The sequence below is a fragment of the Fonsecaea erecta genome (assembly GCF_001651985.1).
Source record: "Fonsecaea erecta strain CBS 125763 chromosome Unknown Scaff3, whole genome shotgun sequence".
NCBI classification, from domain to species: Eukaryota; Fungi; Ascomycota; class Eurotiomycetes; order Chaetothyriales; family Herpotrichiellaceae; genus Fonsecaea; species Fonsecaea erecta.
Window position 1 is genome coordinate 1,410,570 of NW_017387246.1, and position 15,751 is coordinate 1,426,320.

The 15,751-nt window shown below is 53.9% G+C and overlaps 6 protein-coding genes across 6 annotated transcripts; 3 read left to right on the forward strand and 3 right to left on the reverse strand.

Moving 5' to 3' along the window:
- Window positions 1–79: 79 nt before the first annotated feature.
- AYL99_03751 (hypothetical protein) lies at window positions 80–1,229 on the forward strand (the record flags this gene model as incomplete). Its single annotated transcript, XM_018835265.1, has 2 exons — window positions 80–169; window positions 276–1,229. 2 exons carry the CDS (start codon window positions 80–82, stop codon window positions 1,227–1,229), a joined length of 1,044 nt encoding a protein of 347 aa, XP_018694915.1.
- Window positions 1,230–1,814: 585 nt separating this feature from the next.
- AYL99_03752 (hypothetical protein) lies at window positions 1,815–2,665 on the reverse strand (the record flags this gene model as incomplete). Its single annotated transcript, XM_018835266.1, has 2 exons — window positions 1,815–2,230; window positions 2,290–2,665. The coding sequence occupies 2 exons, from the start codon at window positions 2,663–2,665 to the stop codon at window positions 1,815–1,817; spliced, it is 792 nt and encodes a 263-aa protein (XP_018694916.1).
- A 2,343-nt stretch (window positions 2,666–5,008) lies between these two features.
- AYL99_03753 (histone H2A.Z) lies at window positions 5,009–5,727 on the reverse strand (the record flags this gene model as incomplete). Its single annotated transcript, XM_018835267.1, has 3 exons — window positions 5,009–5,256; window positions 5,321–5,390; window positions 5,626–5,727. 3 exons carry the CDS (start codon window positions 5,725–5,727, stop codon window positions 5,009–5,011), a joined length of 420 nt encoding a protein of 139 aa, XP_018694917.1.
- Window positions 5,728–7,034: 1,307 nt separating this feature from the next.
- AYL99_03754 (hypothetical protein) lies at window positions 7,035–8,956 on the reverse strand (the record flags this gene model as incomplete). Its single annotated transcript, XM_018835268.1, has 3 exons — window positions 7,035–7,945; window positions 7,998–8,517; window positions 8,573–8,956. The coding sequence occupies 3 exons, from the start codon at window positions 8,954–8,956 to the stop codon at window positions 7,035–7,037; spliced, it is 1,815 nt and encodes a 604-aa protein (XP_018694918.1).
- Window positions 8,957–11,493: 2,537 nt separating this feature from the next.
- On the forward strand, window positions 11,494–12,447 carry AYL99_03755 (hypothetical protein; the record flags this gene model as incomplete). The annotated part of the gene is made up of 1 exon (XM_018835269.1): window positions 11,494–12,447. One exon carries the CDS (start codon window positions 11,494–11,496, stop codon window positions 12,445–12,447), a length of 954 nt encoding a protein of 317 aa, XP_018694919.1.
- A 767-nt stretch (window positions 12,448–13,214) lies between these two features.
- Window positions 13,215–15,643, forward strand: AYL99_03756 (hypothetical protein; the record flags this gene model as incomplete). Its single annotated transcript, XM_018835270.1, has 2 exons — window positions 13,215–13,684; window positions 13,741–15,643. 2 exons carry the CDS (start codon window positions 13,215–13,217, stop codon window positions 15,641–15,643), a joined length of 2,373 nt encoding a protein of 790 aa, XP_018694920.1.
- Between the last annotated feature and the right edge of the window lie 108 nt (window positions 15,644–15,751).

A 15,751-nucleotide genomic window follows, 5' to 3' on the forward strand; every position in this document is an offset into this window, starting at 1 on the left:
TCAAGACCTGGATTCTACCTGTTTCTGCTTCGTACATGCTGGAGAATACATATTCTTTGGCACAATTCTCAACAGTAAGATGGCAGGCTTCAGTACACCCATGCAGAATGCGCGCACGCCGTCGCAGCAGCAGCCGAAGCAGATGTCTTCGCGACTGCTGAACATGAAGGTGAGTCGACTTTGGTTCGAACTCCTTGAGCCGGACATCCTCTACGTCCACAGGGTCGCCGAAGCCTACATATCCTAAGTCTGTGGTTTGGCCTGATTCCCTCTAGTTCATGCAAAGAGCTGCCGCCTCTACGCCCAACGCAACGTCCACTCCAGCTTCGTCTACAGGTCGCACGCCCGCGACCGAACCGCTTGCGAAACGTCGGAAAATTGACAGTATGACTTCCTCCCCAGTGGTGGCCTCTACTCCTGGAACACCGTCAATTGCACCGCAAGATACAAGCCTGGGCATCGCTCCGAGAGGAGGAACGAGTTCGTCCACCCGGTTCGAAGGCGCAGACACAGAGTGGGTGCTGGACCTGAAGATGAAATCTCCTGGAGACGGCGAAGTGACATCACCATCCCATAAGAACGCACATGCCAACAGGGGAGGGTCAAAATCGCGCTTTGGTCTGTTATATAATAGGCGGAGCGAAGAGGACGAAGAAGCAGAGGACGAAGAAGGAGAAGAAGAAGAGGAGGAGGAGGACATTTGGAATAACAACCGACCTAGTGGCCGACAGACCTTTGGCTCATTCGACCGCAAGAAGCGGACGCTGAGGCCTAGTACTGGGCAGCAGGACCAACCCCGGTACACTGGAGACGACCAAGATCTGAGCTCCGCCTCAGACTCGGATTCAGGCTCGGATCCAGACTCAGACTCAGAGGCAGACTTGTCCGTGCCCACTTCGTCTAACAGACCAACACCACGACGACGACAACAACAGCAACAACAAGGCAGACGCGCCAGCCCCACCAAGCCCGCCGCAGACATAGACTCGGACGAAGAAATGAACCGGGTTCGAATGGCCATCGAGCAGAAACACCGCAGTATGGCGGGCAGCGGGCATGTGACGCGGAATGTTACTATTGGTGGTGGTACTGGGAAATCCCGCTCCGTGCGCCCCGAGGCGGGCGACAAGCGGAAAAGGGCAGAACAGCAGGAGAGCCAGCACGAGGGGAACAACGACAAGAGGAAAAAGAACAAGAACAAGAACAAGAAGGCGAGAAAGACGCTGTGATTGATGATGGGGTGAATATGGGGCTTTCGTGAAGCTATGAAGCATCAAGTCTACATACAGTGTGACACCGACATCGACACCCATTATTTGTACGAAAAAGACGAACCATGGGCGGCGCCATCGGCACGACTACGACGAGTCATAAGCATTCAATAGATGTACTAGATGTACAGTACAGCATCGTCCGTGGGGTATGAAGACGAACGAGCGAGTCCGAAGCTTGGATATGAGCTGGCACTGGGCACCAGGTACCAGGTATCACCAGGCGAAGAACTCAGAAGTTGAATATTTATTTCCTCCTGGAATAAATGGATTCCATGTCTGTATCTTGTCTTGGGACTATCCACCCAGCACCAAGCACGATAGACTGAGATACAGTAGAACCACCCCTCCCTTTTTCGGTTTCAAAGACAGAAAATTAAGCATTCATGGTGCCATTAATGAGCGAGTGTCTCATGTCTCGTGTCATCGAGTCTCCCGCTCCCCTCCCCTTTCCACTCTCGCATCTTGTCTTGGGTCTTCGCTGTTTGCTCTCTGCTTCCTCCAGACCAGACCACACCAAGCCATTTCCGCTCAAGTAGGCATTCAGGCCCCGTACTCCCTCAACAACCAACGCTCAGCCTCGTCCGCCCGCCGTTCTATCCTGTCCATCTCCCGCAAGAGGTTGTCCGCTGATGCTCGATTCCGATGCCCGTGTCCGTGTCCGTGTCGGTGCCCGTTGTCTCTCCGTGTTCCCCCTCTCCTCCCGCTCCTCCTTCTCCTGCGACTCCCGTCACCGTAGTAGTCGAAGTCGTGGTCATAAAAGCCAGCGTCCAAGCCATAGTCATAGCCAAAGCCGAAGTCGTAGTAGTAGTCGGAAGCGCCAAGGCGGTCAGGGTCGAAATCAAACACCCGGCCGTAGTCGTACATCGGCTCGAGGCCGCACGCGCCGTGTCCCCAACCCCATTGGCGATCGGGTTCCCAGTCTTGCTCCGATCGTGGTCGCCGGCGTGGTGTTGGTCCTGTGTGTCCATCGACATCGCCTAGGTAGCATGCGATGACTTCATGGCCATCATGGGACCATCGGCCGCGGCGACGTCGACGGTCGCTGCTGCGATGGCATCGACGGCGGTCCGGGCCCCGGCTCCGGCTTCGACCTCCACCTCTCGAAGGGGACCGTCCTCTACCCCCTCCGACAGGTCCATAGCTCCCATTGCAGTACAGGCAAACGACTTCGATCTCGCCATGTCGACAGTAGTCCAGCCGTCTGGGATCGCCGGGCCTGCTGGTGTCGTAGTAATCCCACCGATCGTAGTCTTCGTCATAAAAGGGACCTTCGATGTTGATGCATCGGCGGCCCGAGTTGCGGTCTCGGCCTCGGCGGTCGCTGTCTCGAGGGAGCGGAACGCCGGAGAAGGCTGCTGAGAGGGCGCGGCGTTCGGGGTCTCTTCATCCATTTGCAAAGATACGTGTCAGCAAGGCAGGAAAACAGGAAGCAGTTCGTACTTCTACCACGGTGTCTCTCGCAATCGTAGGGCTTTGTGGGGGGTAGATATAGACGTTGTGTGTTGTGACTTACTCTCCTCTCCCCCGGTGCAGACTCCGACCACGATCACTGGTGCCGCTGGAACCTCCTCCTCTGGTTGAGCCTGAAAATCTTACCGAGTGTCCTTTGGAGTTTGGGGTCTTCTTGTAACTATTACCTTGATCATCATCGTGGCTCCTCCTGAAGCCGATGTCTGGATCATACCAGTGCAGGTTGCTCTCATGGTCGATCCACGGAATAGGAGACCTCCTCGGCATCTTCGAAGCCAACCGTGCCGCCTAAAAAGGTGTCGTTAAACTAGTTGATTGCTCTGAAAAGTCAAGAGGAATTTTGCGCGGTATCGAATCCGGGTCGCCAAACTTGACGGTACCCAGATCGGAGGAGTGGTTGGATTAGAGAACGAATTTTCAAAGGCGAAATACAGATCAGCTTTTCCAGGACAACAATACCAGCCTCTTCTTTTAGCATGACCACGAAATGAGAGAACCCACATGTGGTCTTCACGCTTTGCCATTGTTAGTGACATGGTCATCTTCACTGGACCACGGGAATTGCAGGGCGTGAGAAGCAACGGATATGCTGGCCCCAATCCTGCCGGTGCCTCGTGTCCTGCTTTGCCAGGGGATGACAGGCGCACCGTGGATCTGATAAGGCTGCCCGCGAAGGACGGACGTAATAAATCGACTTAATCCTAGCATGTGTCGCCTTGTGTAGCTTGCTAAGGTCCCACAAGCGCGTCGTGGCAGTAGCAGCAAGGTGGAATGATACCGTCTTGCAGACTCCCATTTCCATAACTGCGGCGAGATCCTTTAATCACAGTTATATTTCTCGACCTTCTAGAAGAGAGAGTGTGTTGGTGTCCGAGTCGCAGTTGGCAGATTGGACCTACCTAAGGTGATCCTCCACATCCAGACTTTTATGTCCAAACATCACCGGAGAAGTAGAGAGCATAGTTGTAATTGCCAGTCCATCAAAGCGGTGTTACACGATTCTGTATCCACACATCGATTTGTTGTGCGCAACAAACATATTGACATTTCCCGAAAGGCAACATTCAGGCAGCATGGCCTCCGGGCGACACTGGACCATAAGATACTTCGGACAATGATTCAAGTTGTCACTTCCGCCTCTGTTGCAGACGAGTCGGCGTTGCGGTGGTCACAGGTGCAATTGGAGATATGGTAGCCACCCGTTCTTGCTGCGCTTTCTGATGACGGATCTAGCTCTTGCTTCTCTCTCCCTCTCCTCTCCCACAAACGTCAGCGTGTCAAGGCGCTTCCAAGCCTGATCAAGGCAGTTGCGGCACTGCTTACCTGTGAAACATTATGTCGCACGACAGAGGGACGAAAACATCGACGTGGTTCAGGGCACTGGCGACGAGAGACATCGAGGCGCCCGTTTCACCATCCATTCATGAAGGAACACAGTAAATCTCCGAAGGGAGGGAGATGGATACATGCTGAAGGTCGCATACCTCAGATTGCTGATGGTTCGCCTTGAGGCGTGTCGTAGTAGAGAGACGGCCAGGCCAGTCGGATGGGACAGGATAGATAGCAAACAACGGTCGTGTCACTGGTAGTGGGCTGAGAACAATTTGCATCTAGGTTGGACAAAGTAAAGAGGAACGGAGACGTGCTGAGAACCAGCCGTGCTTCTCGTGTAAACTGCCGGAGCGAAGGCGAACAACCAAAAGCAGCAGCGAAAGTCAAAACTAGTCGCGAGATACAGTCGTCTCCATCAGGTGGCAGTTTTGAGGAAATCACAAAAGTGGTACAGTGAGTAATACGGACCTACACCCGACTCCACCAAGAGACTGACTCCCTCAGTGAGACTGGTGCACCGGAGAAAGGGTGCATCTGTCTGCGTGGAAGAGCAGACCGGTAGTGCAACAGGACAACAAGACGCCTATGATGAATCAGAAAAGTTTGACCGGTAAGCAGGGAATGGGCAGGTCAGAGCAACGAAAGGGTCTTCTCTTTTTACAGTAGTTCATCCACCTGGAAGCCAAAGCCAGAAGGCAGCTCGACATCCCCCGTGAGCCCAAGAAACCAGGATGGTAAAACAATCACGCGGAAAATGATGCAATAACAACCTCCTGTCAACCGTACTGTCCTTTGTTGTTTCTCTCGTTCACTCATTCGGATCGCCCTTTCGCATGACACCGCCACAATTCAGCCCATTACAAGATACCCATAGACGCCGGGAACAGGGTTGCCGAAAGGTGGTTCGTCTGGTATGCCCTTGGCCCAGGCCTCTATGCATCCAACTTGCTCTTCTTCTTCTGCTCCACCTTCAAGAGAAGTGCTCTGTTGATGTGAGGGAGAACGCCTCCAAACGCGATGGTCGCTCGGATCAAGGTGTCCAGCTCTTCATCACCCCGAATGGCGAGTTGCAGATGGCGGGGTGTGATGCGCTTGACTTTCAGGTCCTTAGCGGCGTTGCCTGCGAGCTCCAGGACTTCGGCAGTCAAGTACTCTAGGACGGCAGTGACGTAGACAGCAGCTGGATGGGAAGACATTAGCGTCTGCACGCAATAGCATGGCAAGAAGAGCGACGGAAAACATACCTTTGGCTCCAACTCTCATCTTGTTCTGTGTGTTGTTCTTGAGGAAACGCTTGACGCGACCACATGGGAACTGGTAAAAGACGCGTCAGTTTAGGCCTAATCAACAAAGGTGATGCGCAGCGGGAATGCGCTCAAGTCTGGCACAGAGGTAGAGGGCAACTTCCGACGACTGCCGGAGGAGATGGACAGTTTTGCATCGCGTTATCATCACAACAGTCATCGATTTCAGTCTCTCGTCGCAACGCAGTACGGTTTTGTGCCACTCCTATCTTCTGTCCAGCTTCGCGCGACAAGTGTGAGCTCACCTGAAGACCAGCCTTTGCGCTGTGAGACTTCTGAGTCTTCGTCGCCGAATCCTTCGCGCCTGTGGCCTTGCCACCAATGCTCTTGCCCTTGCCTCCTGCCATTGTAAGCGGTGGGAATGAGGATAAGTGTCAGTATGTTGAGATGATGCGACAAGTGTATCGAGGACGGCGTTCGATGGAAGTCGTCGAAGACGCGTCGGAGTGTGTTGATATCGAGGATGGGGATACGGGAGATGGTCAAGTGGTGCAAGGATAAGTGGGTGGCAGGCACAGCGAGGAAAATAGGTCGAAGATGCAAGAGGCAAAACATGATTGGCCCTAGGCCACTTTGGGTGGAGCAAGGCGGGGCTTGGCATATTTGGGCAAATCCCGCCACCTTGTGACAACACTGCACTGCGTCCAAGAAGCTGCCTGCTTCAGGACGGGTCCAGGAGGAGAGTAGTGGCCAAGTTAGTAGTCGAGAAGAATCCTGTAGGAAAAGTGCTATTAGTTTAGTTGACATACCAGAGTATCATAAATGTCGCCTTTCAGTCGAGAGGCCGAGTCTGGAAGGCCTTGCAGAGAAAGGGAGCCAAGCGGACAGCTCTTGGACCCCCCTTCTGGCTCCATGCTTCCAGGACATCCCTGGGAGACGGATGACAGCACAGAGGTCATTCTCTGTAGCCTCCAGTACCACCATCAAGCTTCTGAACGACATCTTGATAGCGGGGGATCATTGGACAAGTGGTGAGATGAGTCGAGGAGAAGAGGCTGTGAGGTGGTTGAGGGGGAGACTGGGCTTGGCGTAGCTTATATAAGCAGTCCCTGGTCTACTTTCTAATTGGATTCTCGCTGCTTGAGCGAACTAGTGACACACAACTCGGCAAGGCTGATCAAGTTCCATTCTAATCAAACAAACAATCATCTGGTATTACTGTCACCCCTTCGAGGCGGTTCGTCGGCTGATTAAAACGAGTGTATCCCATACACAAATCCATCTCCCGCACAATCAAAAACGCAAATCATGACCAGGAGACTCGCTCCGCTTCATCCCATGCCAAAACCCGACTGCACCATAAGTCGACAATCTCGGTATGAGCTCCTTGTCGAGCGCTCTGGCGCTCAACGCCCGTAATGCACAACTCTCTCGGAAATTCAAGTCAAGAAACAAAGTGTACAACCCAGAGTCAATCATTCTTTCTTGGGGACCTCGTAACAAAATGCTTTATGCCGCACCTGAGGAGTCCTGTGTCATTTCGTTACAACAATCTTTTTCTGTAGTCCAATCATGCAGTCATGTAGGCTGCCCTATGCGTCTAACTTTTTGTTGTTTCCTGATAGGAGGTGGTCATGTCGTTCGTGGATCATTGACTCGTCATTTGCTCAGCAGAGAGCGTCATCAAAGTAGGGGGGGTATATGCTAAGTCTCTTCATTCGGCAATTGCTGATGCGGCCGTACGCAATTCGTCGCTGCCACGTCCGTTCTGTCGGCGGAATCCGATGGCGCTGGTTGAACTCGGCCCTCGCGACTGACGCAGGGGGTTGTTGTTCTGAGAAGTGGTCTCCGGCCCGATGCTCACGGTTCGCTTGCTGCCAATCGGGGCAGTGGGCTGGTAGTTTTGGCCTTCGGTCCACTCGGATCCGTTCCCGAAGAAGCTGCGCTGCCGGCGAGGGCTGGTCTGGCTGCCGCTGTTGTTAGTCATGGAAAGATTCGAAAAGCTGGAGATGAGGAATGGTTCATCTCGGTTGACGCCTGCATTAGAGGCCGTCGGAGTCAATGTGGGTGTGTTAGAACCGGCTGTATCGTTCAACGCCTGCAAACGTGCTCCGTTGGTCTGTAAGGCTGCAGGGAAGCTCGCGGAAGAAGGTACCGGCGAAGGGCTCCATGATCGCAGGTCTGCAAAGGACTTGGCATTGCGCAGGTTACTATCGGCATTTCTGCCATAGGCGCTGGAGTCCATGACATCCAACAATCCAACCGAGGATTGACCGCGGAGAGTGTTGAACGCAGGACCATCGTACTGTCTGCCATCATTGAAGTCCGCTGTGGAAGACCTGGCGAGACCCTGGCGCATGCCATCATTGGACCCAAACCCGCCTGCGAGAGTCGGTGGGCTCACATTCGTGCCAGGCGCTGGTCGGTGAATATGGACTTGTCGCTGATCTCCTGTGCCACGGGATGTGTGCATCAAGCCCATGTGGTGGGCGAGGGTGTGGACAATGCGACGATGGTGAGGCTCCAGTGTTGGAGGGAATATGAGGACTTCACGAGTAGGATCTCGCCTAAATAGGGTCATCTCGGTATAGAACTCGAGAGTCTTGGGGTCATTCATGTCGACGTCTGACACCCACGTTAGCCGGTATTCAGAGGGACAGGGGGAAAGGCCACTCACCAGGCATTGTGCTGCGGTGTGACAGCGGCGATGGGGTGTTTCGCGAAATGGACGACAACGAAACTTGGTTATGAAGCTGCGACTGTGCCATGGGACGGTGTTGTTCCTCCAACTGACCACGGCGTTCGCGCTTCTCCCTTTCAATGCGCTCCCGTTCAGCGAGAGGTAGCATTTTCTTGTATTCGACTCGCAATTTACGACCGCTCAAGTCCATATGGTTCAGAGCTTGGATGACTTGTTCAGTCTCTTGGGGAGAAGTGAAGTTGGCAAAGGCCAATCCCCGGAAGACGCCATTGTCAAAATGATAGTTGAATGCATATGGCAGAGGAAGGTTCATATCGACCATCAACTGGACAAGCTGCTCTTTCTTCACTGCAAAGGGAATATTCTTGATCACAATTGCCGTGGGGATCAGTTCGTCATCGTCTTCCTGCTGGTCACTGCGACCTTGAGGACCGGGGCGGTGTCCCACGATCGCAGGGTGCTGTTGCTGTAATTGCCCTGGCTGGTCATACCAAATCTGAGTCTGGTCAGTTAGTCAAGATATGCTGTATCTTCGTTTTCAGGAGACCTACGTTGGAAATGCCCACACGACCACGGCTGGGCTTCACACTCCGCGATGGCCCATAGTTGGCATTTTGAGGGATGGTGCCCATGCCATTGCCAAAGGATTGCAAAGACGCCCCCCCCGAACTCCACGTTTGAGCAGCACTTGCATCGTAGGGAAAATTGATATTGCCGACCCCAGGATTTGGCATAGGAGCACCAAAGCTCTCTCGCATACCGTCGAAACGCATATTGGGCAGAGCGCTCTCGGTCCCAAACATGGGAGCACTCATGCTTCCATAAGGGTCAGCTCTACCGCCTTGGCGATTCAACTGCGCATTTCGATATGCCCTCGGGGAAGTCCCTGAGACGTCGTCGTAGAACGCGTCAGAGGCGTTAGAGAATGCTGCCATCTTTAAAAAAGTCTGGAGCGTTCAATAAGATCTTCTTAATGTCACAAGTTCTACTTCGAGCCTGAATCCACCTCTTTCTTTCACGTCCAACAGTATGCTCTTGAGTAATTTGCTGATCCGACACCGTCCGTAGCCAGTGACCGGCGACGATGAGATGCGCGATGGAGAAAAGGATGGGTGATTTCGAGGCTGTGGGGCGTGCAACCCGAAAACGAGTCCAGTGGCTACTGTATGGCGATTAAAGGAGAGACGAGTCGCAGAATTAGAGGTTGGGAATATCGGATGTCGTGAGAACGTTATGTGCCCAAAGGCCGAAGCAGCGCGATCTGTTGCGAGTGGGAATTGGAGGAGGTTGTAGCAAAACTCGAGCCAGGTCGGGATACGGAGTCGAGTCAAATTCCCGCAACAAGTTCGAACAGGGACAAAGACGTGGACGTGGACAGGGGCGTCTAACTCGAACGGCGAGTCATGATAGGGATGGACAAGCGTTAAACCAGCGTAGACAAGATCGCCGGAGGACAAGATGTAAGGGATCACGTAGCAAACAGCTGAATATTGCTGAGGAAAGGGAGAGTGTCAAATTAAAAAAAAAGAGACGGGGAAAGATTTTGTCCAAGATGTTGTTTTGAGACAAAGAAATTAGGAGAAGTTTTTTGGCTGCGAAGAGGCCGACTCACTAAAGTTAGAGAGTTAGCACGGAGAGCAGCAGGTGAAGGCCAGCAGTGCCCAGCGGTCAAAGGCGCGGTGGTCCCTCCCTTCCCCCCTGGGGGTGGCTGCTACCCGCAAGTGACCAACCAGATAGTTGCCCACCACTAATCCTCAGATTTCGCGGTGATTAAACTGCGTCGACAGCCCCAGAAGCCAGTTCAAGCTGGGGGGGTCGGTGGCACTTTAAGCTGCCGACTAGGCCTGATTAGCGGTGGTCCAGCCAAAAGGGTAGGCGAGCTAGTAGCAATGATGGACAGCCACGATCTCCCGGTGCACCACTGATTCCATCTTACCACAACGCCTTCCGTCCTGCAGTGTCTCTTTGGCTGTTGTCCCGTTGCTGTATTGAAGCACCCGGGTCAGGAAGATCACCATAACGGGTTGCTCATTGACCTTGGCACAAGAACGGTCGTGGGCCTATCCGGAGGCTAGGGAAAACAGTCCGGGTCATGGGAGATGGAGTGTCCGCCGACAGCAATCAAACTCCTCCACCGTCTTACCACGTCCTCCTCCAACCCCTGTTCGTCCTTATCCTGACATCTTCCCATAAATGAGTCTAGGCAGGGCCCGTTGACGCCCTCCTTTCAGAGCTGCTTCGCCACTATGAAATCTCGGTTTCATATCCCTCCATCCACTTGCCTGGTCCCGAACTCCCTAATCAGGCCGTCGGAGCCTTGCATCGAGCAGACACCCCTGAGACCCATGCCCTCATTGGCATTCGGCCGCGTACCCCTTTTACTGCTCCATCTGGCTTTGCCGTAGACCTGGATTCCATGGGGCTCCCATCCTTCTGAGCACCACTGCTAGGCAGCAAGCTTGATGCAAGCATTTCGTTGTTGCGCGACCCAGTCTTTTGCCTCACCTTGTGAGCCACCATCTCTACCAACCCGTGGGTGGAAGTCCGGGCCCGTTGTAGTCAGTAGTAGCGGATCGCTAGGCACGAACCATGATCATGTCCGTGACGGGTCGTTAGGTTTCTGGAGGAATGTACGAGTGGCGCTCAGGTGGACGTGGGCTTGCGCCAGCCAGGGGCCACAGTACGCAGTAGTTGTCCCAAATACATGGGTGAAGGCCAGGCCAAAAATATGTCTGAAGTGGTGGGAGTCGCAAGTTGCACTACGACTGACGAAAGCAAAGGCGCGTGGCTTGGTGGCTGCCACATAGGCTCAAAAGATCGAGTTCTCGAAATGACCTGGTGACCTGGAGGAGATCTGCAACAACGCTTGATAGCCTGGGTTGCTCAGCAGCTCACACAGCACTCTAGATTGTGTTACCATCCGTTCATTCAACAAGGGCACAAGGGAATACTGCGTAAAATCTCCGACGTCACTAGCCTGTCGCCCGTAGGAAGGATGCTGAATTTAGAAGTGTCGCAAACTTCCCCACGTGTGCAGTAATAAATCCTGTCTGAAGACATCAAGATCAGGGCAAGATATTTGTTACCGGGTAAGATCTCTTGCGAGTATTCGTAAGGTCGGATCCTAACCGGTCGAAGATGCAAGCAGGCATTTACACCTGCGTTCGCCGTGGTTGGCCAAAGTCTAGGGCTCCGGGGCCCAGGGGGGAAGGATCAAGTCTGCCAATGATTTGCTGCAGCGTCATGTAAACTACCTCATTCGATCAACCACAGCAAATGATTGATACTCGTCTAACGCAACCTTTGGATTCAACCGCGAATGAAGTCTGCTTATCTGACAGATTATGATGGTCCCTGGTGGTCTAGTTGACGCCTGGCGTGCATGTGACCCAGAAACATTTGACCATCTCGTCGCTTGCGGTTGATTTCCTTGCCTAGCTGAGACACCCAGTCAGACGCCAGACCAGGCAATATGACGACCTCCGCAATCTTCGAGAAGCTGGCATTGCACGCGCCACACCTGTCCGGCCGATATGTGATCCCTGCCTTGCCCGCCTTCGTATACGGGACGGCGTGGAAAAAAGAGGCTACGGCTGACCTCGTCTACCAGGCCCTCTGCAACGATTTCACGGCCATTGATACTGCCGCTCAACCCAAACACTACCGAGAAGATCTGGTCGCAGCTGGGATATCCCGGGCAATCAAGGATGGCAAGATCAAGCGATCTGAAGTATACATCCAGACCAAGTTCACCAGCGTGGGCGGTCAAGATGTAGAGAATATGCCCTACGACCCCAAGAGCCCCCTTCCAGAGCAGGTAAATGCGTCGGTCATGTCGTCCCTCAAGAACTTCAATTTCGCAGACGTGGTCCAGGGAGACGACATGGCAGAGCCCTATATTGATACGCTCGTTCTACATTCACCGATGTCGACCATCCAGGAGACCGTGGAAGTCTGGCAGACTTTGGAGCAGTATGTGCCCAACGAGATACGCAACCTGGGCATCTCCAACTGCAACCTGTTCACGTTGATGGATATCTACGAGCGCGTCCGCATCAAGCCGAGCGTGGTCCAGAACCGTTTTTACCCCAACACCAAGTTTGACATTGGAGTGCGCCAGTTCTGTCGGGAGCAGAACATCATCTATCAGAGCTTCTGGACATTGTCAGCCAATCCGAAACTCGTCTGGTCGAATGAAGCGGGTGCTTTGGCGAACCAGCTTGGCATCAGCCCCCAGTCGGCCTTGTACTGTTTGGTGCTGGGGTTGGGGAGTGTAACGGTGCTCAATGGGACCAAGAGCGCTCAGCACATGCAGGAGGATTGGAGAGCTGTGAAGGTGGTGAAGGATTATGCACAATCTCACCCTGAACAATGGGACAAGACCATGACAAGATTTCGACAATTGATCGGACAGCCGAAGCCTTGAAGGCAGGAGGATACCTGATAGAGAGGGGATCGTGATGGCCCCAAGCAGCGACAGTACTCAGCTAGGTTAGCATGGGGGAAAGGTTTTCCTGGTGATCCGCAAGGCTGGACTGAATGGACGGGAACTGGGCACCTACTGGGTAGTGGGACAGAATGAGGCCGCCGCTTGGTTGGCTGGGCCATGGTGGCCATAGCTAGCGCAACTCGCACTGTTGAGCACCCACAATATGTCATAGGCTCCCGCCCGCAGTGGCAGACAGTCACTCCCTAGGAACTCACATCCTACACTGCGGACTGAAAGAAACTCCATCAGGACCAGCAGATCCGGGACTTTCCCAATTCATGCCATTGAAAATGCTCGCGCTCAATCACACCACCTGTGCATTGTGACTGGTATAAAGATATATTGAATACGCTTGGGCAATTGATGCTGGTTTCTGCTTGTCATCCGGTCGGCTGTCCCATAACCTTCATCGCAATCTCGACCAAATATCGCAGTTCGACGCCTCAGCCCGCCTGCCCTCTGGACTTTGTGCCTGCACGCACCCGACGATATACACAAACCTTCACGATCTGAGGCACGTCGACTTCGCTCTGATACTTTGCTCCTCACGGTTTTCTCTTGGCCGATTTGTCGCCGGTATCGAGTCTCACCCACGTTGACAATTTCACCACTCGCAAACTTCGGCTCCTCCCACCTCCCACCCGTGTGAATTCTTCCTCCTTCGACTTCCATTGCGCCTGTCCGCTCCTCTTTTCCCCGCGACGATGGCCTCGCAGGGCTTCTCTCGAAAACGTCCTGCGCCAGGCGCCGATCCGGTCTCTTACCCGGTTCAGATGCAGAATCCCGCGCCCGCACTCAACGACGGCCTCGGGCCGCAACTCTCCAATGACCAGTTTCTGCAGTGGGGTCAGACCGGTCAGCCTGCTGCTGTTCCCTCATACAACGACGCCAGCTTCGCCATGAACGCAAGTGCCTATCCTGCGAGCAATCCTCAACCTGTCCCTCAGCCCTCGAATCAACTGACACGCCGACATGTCGCTCAACTTGCCGCGCGACCCCCTCGACCGAACGAAGACGGGAATAGCTGGATGGAGCACCCTAATGGAGGTGTGCAACCCCCAAATCCGGAGTGGGAAGACGATATATCAGTATTGGAGGCAAGAGCACAAGTCGCAAAGAGAGAGGCTCAATTGAGGAGAAAACAGATACCTCCTTTTGTTCAGAAGCTGAACAGGTAAAAGAAATCGAATCTCGAGGGACGGTGAAGAAGTCGCGCTAACGGGTATATAGCTTCCTGGAGGATGGCAGAAACACTGACCTCATCCGCTGGTCAGACGACGGCAACTCATTCATTGTCTTGGATGAGGATGAGTTTGCAAAGACACTGATCCCGGAACTGTTCAAACACAACAACTACGCCTCCTTCGTGCGTCAACTCAACATGTACGGCTTTCACAAGAAAGTCGGCCTTTCGGACAATTCCATGAGAGCCAGCGAACGGAAAAACAAGAGTCCAAGTGAATACTCGAACCCCTACTTCCGCCGGGGTCACCCGGATTTGCTTTGGTTGATACAGAAACCCAAGAACGTCGGCGGACCTGCCTCGAAACGCAAAGGAAAAACTGACAACGACCAGAACGAGGAAGAGGTGGATGAATACGTCGATGACTCGATCCCGGCCGACACCCGAGTACGTGCCCGACCTGGGCAGATCACGCTGGGAAACAATGACATGGCTCTCACGCAAGATCAATTTAAGAGTGTGCAGCGTGAATTAGCAGCCATCCGACACCAGCAAACGCAAATCTCTCGCATGATGCAGCAACTCAAGCGTGAGCATGAACAGCTATACGGGCAAGCGGCCACCTTCCAAGACCAGCACAATCGACACGAGAACTCGATCAATGCCATCCTCACCTTCCTCGCCACGGTCTATAACCGCAGCCTTCAGAGCCACGAAAGTGTACAAGGCATTGCAAACCTGTTTCAGAATGCGATACCTGTCGACACATCGACTCAGGGCAATGTCGTTGATGTCGAGGACTACAACTTCAAAGATATCAACCTCGACGGCAGTCCTGCGAAGCCGTTTAAGAAACAGCCTTTGCTACTGACCAATGGAGGCGGGCAACAACCGCCGGGTCGGGCGAGCACCTTGTCCCCTCGCTCCGGCAACAGTCCCTATCCTACTCCCAAGCCAACATCCCACCGCAACGGCCAAGCCCAATCTGTGCTCTCGCCAAAACTCGAAGAGGTCTTCGACGTCGGGGTTCATAGCCCCAACAGCACCACTGTCAACCAAGCCCGAACCGATCTGCCTTCCCGGGACATGATGACCGTGATTCAAAACGCCAATGCGAGAAACAACCACGCCGCAGCCTCCCCGACGACCCCCGCCCAAGACTTCTCGCATGTCCTCAGCAACCTCGAAGCAGCCTCCGGCACGGGGCCACTGTCCACAGCTCAGCGCGCCGATGTCCTCCGCATGATCAACAATTCCGCAAACCAACCCGCCGGTAACGACAATGCGCTGATCAATGCCACCCCCCCGCCCGGGCCGCCGAACTTCCATCGCCGCCTCGCCAGCACCCAAGCGGACCTGGAACACCTTGCCAAGCTGCAAGCGGAACAAGATAAATCTGTTCAAAATCTTACAAACTTACTGCAACCACTTTCGCCCACAGGCTCGATCCCCGGGATCGGTGACGGCCAAAACTTTCCACCTCCGCCGTTGGATATTGACGATTTTCTGAACCAAAACGAGTACTTTGGCGATTTCCCCAGTGACGGCAATGGAAACTACGATTTTGGCAGCACTGGGTTGGGTGGGGATCAACTCGGGACGGCTGATAATATGAATTTCGGTTACAAGGATGACGACGAGCTGTTTGGAAATCTGAGCAACGATGGTGCTGCTGGGTTCGGGGGCTTTGATGGCACGAGCGCTGGCATGGGTGCAGGTGGTGGGGTGGTGCCCGATCAATACGGCGGCAATTCGGGAAATGTCAAGTACGACCATGCGACCCAGTATACCGAGCCAGATGGTGGTGGGCGGATCGAGAGCGTGCCGAGTAGCGAAGTGACTACTCCAAAATCAGACAAGTCTGCTACCAGCCGGACAGCGGCCAAGGGGAGGAGAAAATTGAGCGAGGTCGAGGAGGACGTTGCCGGGAGGAAGAGATTTAAGGCCTGAGCGCGTTTCGCGGTCAAACATACCAGCAATGGTGCATGTCCGATGGCGGTAGTGGTGGTGCGATAGGGCGCCAAAACCATCTCACAAACTTGGCACCGAGGGCAGAAA